The 3,775-nt window shown below is 37.1% G+C and overlaps 1 protein-coding gene across 1 annotated transcript; it reads left to right on the top strand.

Moving 5' to 3' along the window:
- The first annotated feature begins 2,867 nt into the window (after window positions 1-2,867).
- Window positions 2,868-3,572, top strand: LOC110103678. Its single transcript, XM_020832480.2, has one exon. It carries the CDS (start codon window positions 2,868-2,870, stop codon window positions 3,570-3,572), a length of 705 nt encoding a protein of 234 aa, XP_020688139.2.
- The last annotated feature ends 203 nt before the right edge of the window (window positions 3,573-3,775 follow it).

The following is a 3,775-nucleotide window of genomic DNA, read 5'->3' on the forward strand; positions in this document are numbered from 1 at the left end:
GTTCTGCTCGTGATTTCAAAAAACAGTTTTGTGTGGTTCTTTCGCATTTCATGGTGGTGGAAGTTCGCTGGTGGACATCAAGAGGATCGTCGTTCTTCTTCAAGGATTTCGATCGCCCCTGCTTGTACGTTTTCTTCGTCCCCCTAGCCTTCAGCGATGACAAGTTGTTTGCTCATTTGTCGAAGACAGGCCTGAAATCTGGTTTGCCTCTTGTTATTAATGAGGGCGGATGTTTACTAAAGAAGAATCCATAAGTTCCGAGTAAAGGAAAAGGTGCTTTAATGGAGGAAGATTATGTTCCTAAAAATAAATTTATTAAGATTCAAAATGGCGATTTTAATGCTTCGCCTTCGTCCAAGGTAATGACTGGAAGCAACATCTCATATATAGAGTTCCAAAATCTAAATAAAAAATGTAATGCTAAAAATGATTCGATGGTTGAGTTGAAGGAAGGAGATAAAGTGACTGATTGCTGCAATGCCCATGTGTTAAAAAACAATGAAATCTTCTCTGATCTAGAAAATGTTCGAATTTTTGAATCTGCTGTATTGGGAGATTGTGTGGAAACTCCTTTTATCCCAGTTCGTCCTTATGCTATGCCAAACCAGAATGCTTGGAAGAAAAGAGAGAACATCAAGGTATGAGATCTGGAATTGGGAAACTTTATGTTTAAAGATGGAAACACAGTAAAACTGCATATTCAAAATGAATTGGAAAATTCTAAAAATTTGTCAAACTCACCGGTGGTTAAAGTTTTTGGTGGCGAAGCAGCTTTACCTGTAATCAACTCGGAACTTAGAAGACAATTGTCCCAACTTGGAAAATTTCATCTTACAATGCTTGGAATGAGCTGGGTTCTTTTTTCCTTCTTTGAATAAGAACACTTGGAAGCTGTTTTTATCAAATGGCCCTTAGTTTGTTAAAGGAAAAATTATAGGAGTTGATAGATGGTCGCAAGAATTTTCACCCACTTCTCTTAGAGGATTGACGGCTCCTATATGGATTAGATTGCTGAACCTCCCTCTTCAATGTTGGGATGAAATAAATATTTGTAGAATTGTTTCTATGGTGGGGAAGCCTATCCTTCTAGATGGCAATATGTTCCAGTGGGGGAGGTGAGAATTTGGAAGAGTCTGTGTCAAAATCAAGCTTGATAGTAAGTTACCTCTTGGAGTTTGGGTAGAGGGATGCTCCGAAAAATTCTACCAAAAATAGAATATGAAAGAATACATGTTTTATGTTACAATTGTGGGATGATCGGGCATAGCAAGGAAGATTGTAAAATCAGGAAGATAGATGTTGCCAAAGAGAAGAATTTAAATCCTATTTCTATTGGTGAAGAAGACAATTAGAACAAAATGAATGGGGACCTGATTAAAGAAGATGTGGGCTATGGACCTTGGTTAGTTGTTAACCGGAGAAGAAATTTTTCCAGGAATTCAAAGAAAATCATTCAAAAACCAAGGGAGATTACGTCATGGAAGAAAATTGAAGGCAGTAAAGCTATTCCTCCATTGGTAAAAGATAAAGTTAATTCTGATTCTGCTCCAGAGAAAATAGAAGGAATTCATGTTCAAACTGAAGCAACGGGTTCATTACAAGCTGTAGAGTCAGTGTTGGGCAGCAATCTTAACTCTCATACAAGTAACAAAAAGTTTAATGCTCTTATTGACCTTGTTGAAGAAGGTGAAATTCTACAGGAAACTCAAACAATGGAAGTGGCTGCTGAAGTTTTAGTAAATCCTGTAGATTCTGCTAAAGCTGATCCTGTGCAGATTGAAGAGGCTAGTATGGAGGTTGCTGGAAGTACTCTTGTAAAAAAGAAAAAAAATCAAAACAATTGAAGGATCTCGGTCCAATCAGTTCTCATACTAGAAATAGAAGATTAGAGATGGAAACAAAAGGTCATTTGGGGGCCATATTCCCACCCTTTCAATAATGTCTTCAATAGCATTCTGGAATTGTAGAGGAGCAAAAAGAAAGGTGCTTCTCTATATCTCAAAGAATTTGTTAATACATTTGGAGTTTTCTTTTTGGGACTGGTTGAAACAAAATTGACCTCTATAGACTCTAAGGAGGTTAAAGTATTGATTGGTGATAGATGGAAATTTTACAATATGCCTTTATAAGGGTTGTCGGGAGGCATTATCATTTTATGGGATTCTTTGATTTTAGATTTCCAAATTGTTGATTCCTCATCTCAATGTGTTATTGGAGATTTGAAAATCAACAATAAGGGCATTTGGAGGATTGTTACTGTTTATGGCAATAAAGATATGCATTAAAGAAGGGAGCTTTGGGAAATTTTGGAGGTGAACTCTACGGCCAATTCTCCAATGGTGGTAGGAGGTGACTTTAATTGTCTTACTTCTAGAGAAGACAAAAGAGGTGGGAGAAGGTTTCAATTCTCCCAAGGGCCGAAGGAGATGAGTGCTTTCTTTTCTAACAATGATTACTATGAAATTGGATTTATTGGTCAAAGGTTTACATGGTGCAACAATAAAGTCAGTGGGGGCCGAATTCTAGAGAGGTTGGATAGATGATTTCTTAACTCAATGGCCTTAAATTCATCTCAACATATGGTTGTTAGAGATCTTGCTAGGATCTCCTTAGATCATAGCCCCATTCTTCTTAATTTTATGGATGCCATATCTGTTAACAAGAAAATAATCCGGTTTGAGGATGTATGGGTCTCAAAGCCTGTTTCTTTCTCTTTGGTGAAAAAGGAATGGGGAAAATTCTATCAAGGCAGCTTTGCACAAGTGCTGAACTCTAAATTCAAGAAAACTCTTAGGGCCTTGTTCTTCTGGAGTAAGAAAAGAAACAAAGATTTGAACCTGTTGAAGAAATAATTGCTGGATGAGATCATGGAGCTGCAATCCAAGGAGTCCATTTCTGGTTTTCTGACAGAAGTTGAATGCTGGGTGCTGAAGAATAAGGTTAATGATCTTAATTCTGTTATGGAACGTTTGAATGATTGGTGGAAGCAGAGAGCTAAGGTAAAATGGTGGGTTGATGGTGATAGCAACACAAAGTTCTTCCATTCCTATGCTAGTGCTAGAAGAAATTCTAACAGTATTCTCAAGATTAAAGATGGAAATGGCAATTTGGTGGAGGAACAGAAGCAAATTGAGGAAATTTTATCTCAATTCTTCACTCAGAAATGGAAATTTAGAGATGCTGTAACTCATGGCTGGACAAAATCGCAAGCAACTCTAAGTGCTGATGATAGGAGAATTATTGAAGATGAATTCTTTGTATCTGAAATTGAACAGGCCATTGAGCACACCAAAGGTAATATAGCACCTGGACTTGATGGGATTTCTTACTCATTTATCAAAGGTTACTGGAGCATCATCAAAACAGATTTTCTAAATGCCATTATATATTTTCTGCAACATGGTGAAATGGATAAAAACTGGAAAGATACACTTATTGTCCTCATTCCCAATGTTAGTAATCCATTATTTCCTGTTAATTATAGAACAATTAGCTTATACAATGCGATTTATAAAGTGGCAGCCAAGGTGATCTTAAACAGGTTGGTAATGGTGATCCCTAAACTTGTCTGAATGGAACAGGCGACATTCATCAAGGGGAGGTCTCTTTCCGATCATGTGCTGGTGGCTCAAGAAATATTCCATAAATTCACGTATTCTAAATCTTCAAAAGGTCTTGTTTCATTTAAAATTGATATGGAACAAGCATATGACTCTATGAGTTGGAAAACTCTTAGTTATGTTTGAAAGTTCGTTCGGGATGTTAAGCCCTATGA

The sequence above is a fragment of the Dendrobium catenatum genome, unplaced genomic scaffold (genome assembly GCF_001605985.2).
Source record: "Dendrobium catenatum unplaced genomic scaffold, ASM160598v2 fragScaff_scaffold_795, whole genome shotgun sequence".
In the NCBI taxonomy this organism is placed as follows: Eukaryota; Viridiplantae; Streptophyta; class Magnoliopsida; order Asparagales; family Orchidaceae; genus Dendrobium; species Dendrobium catenatum.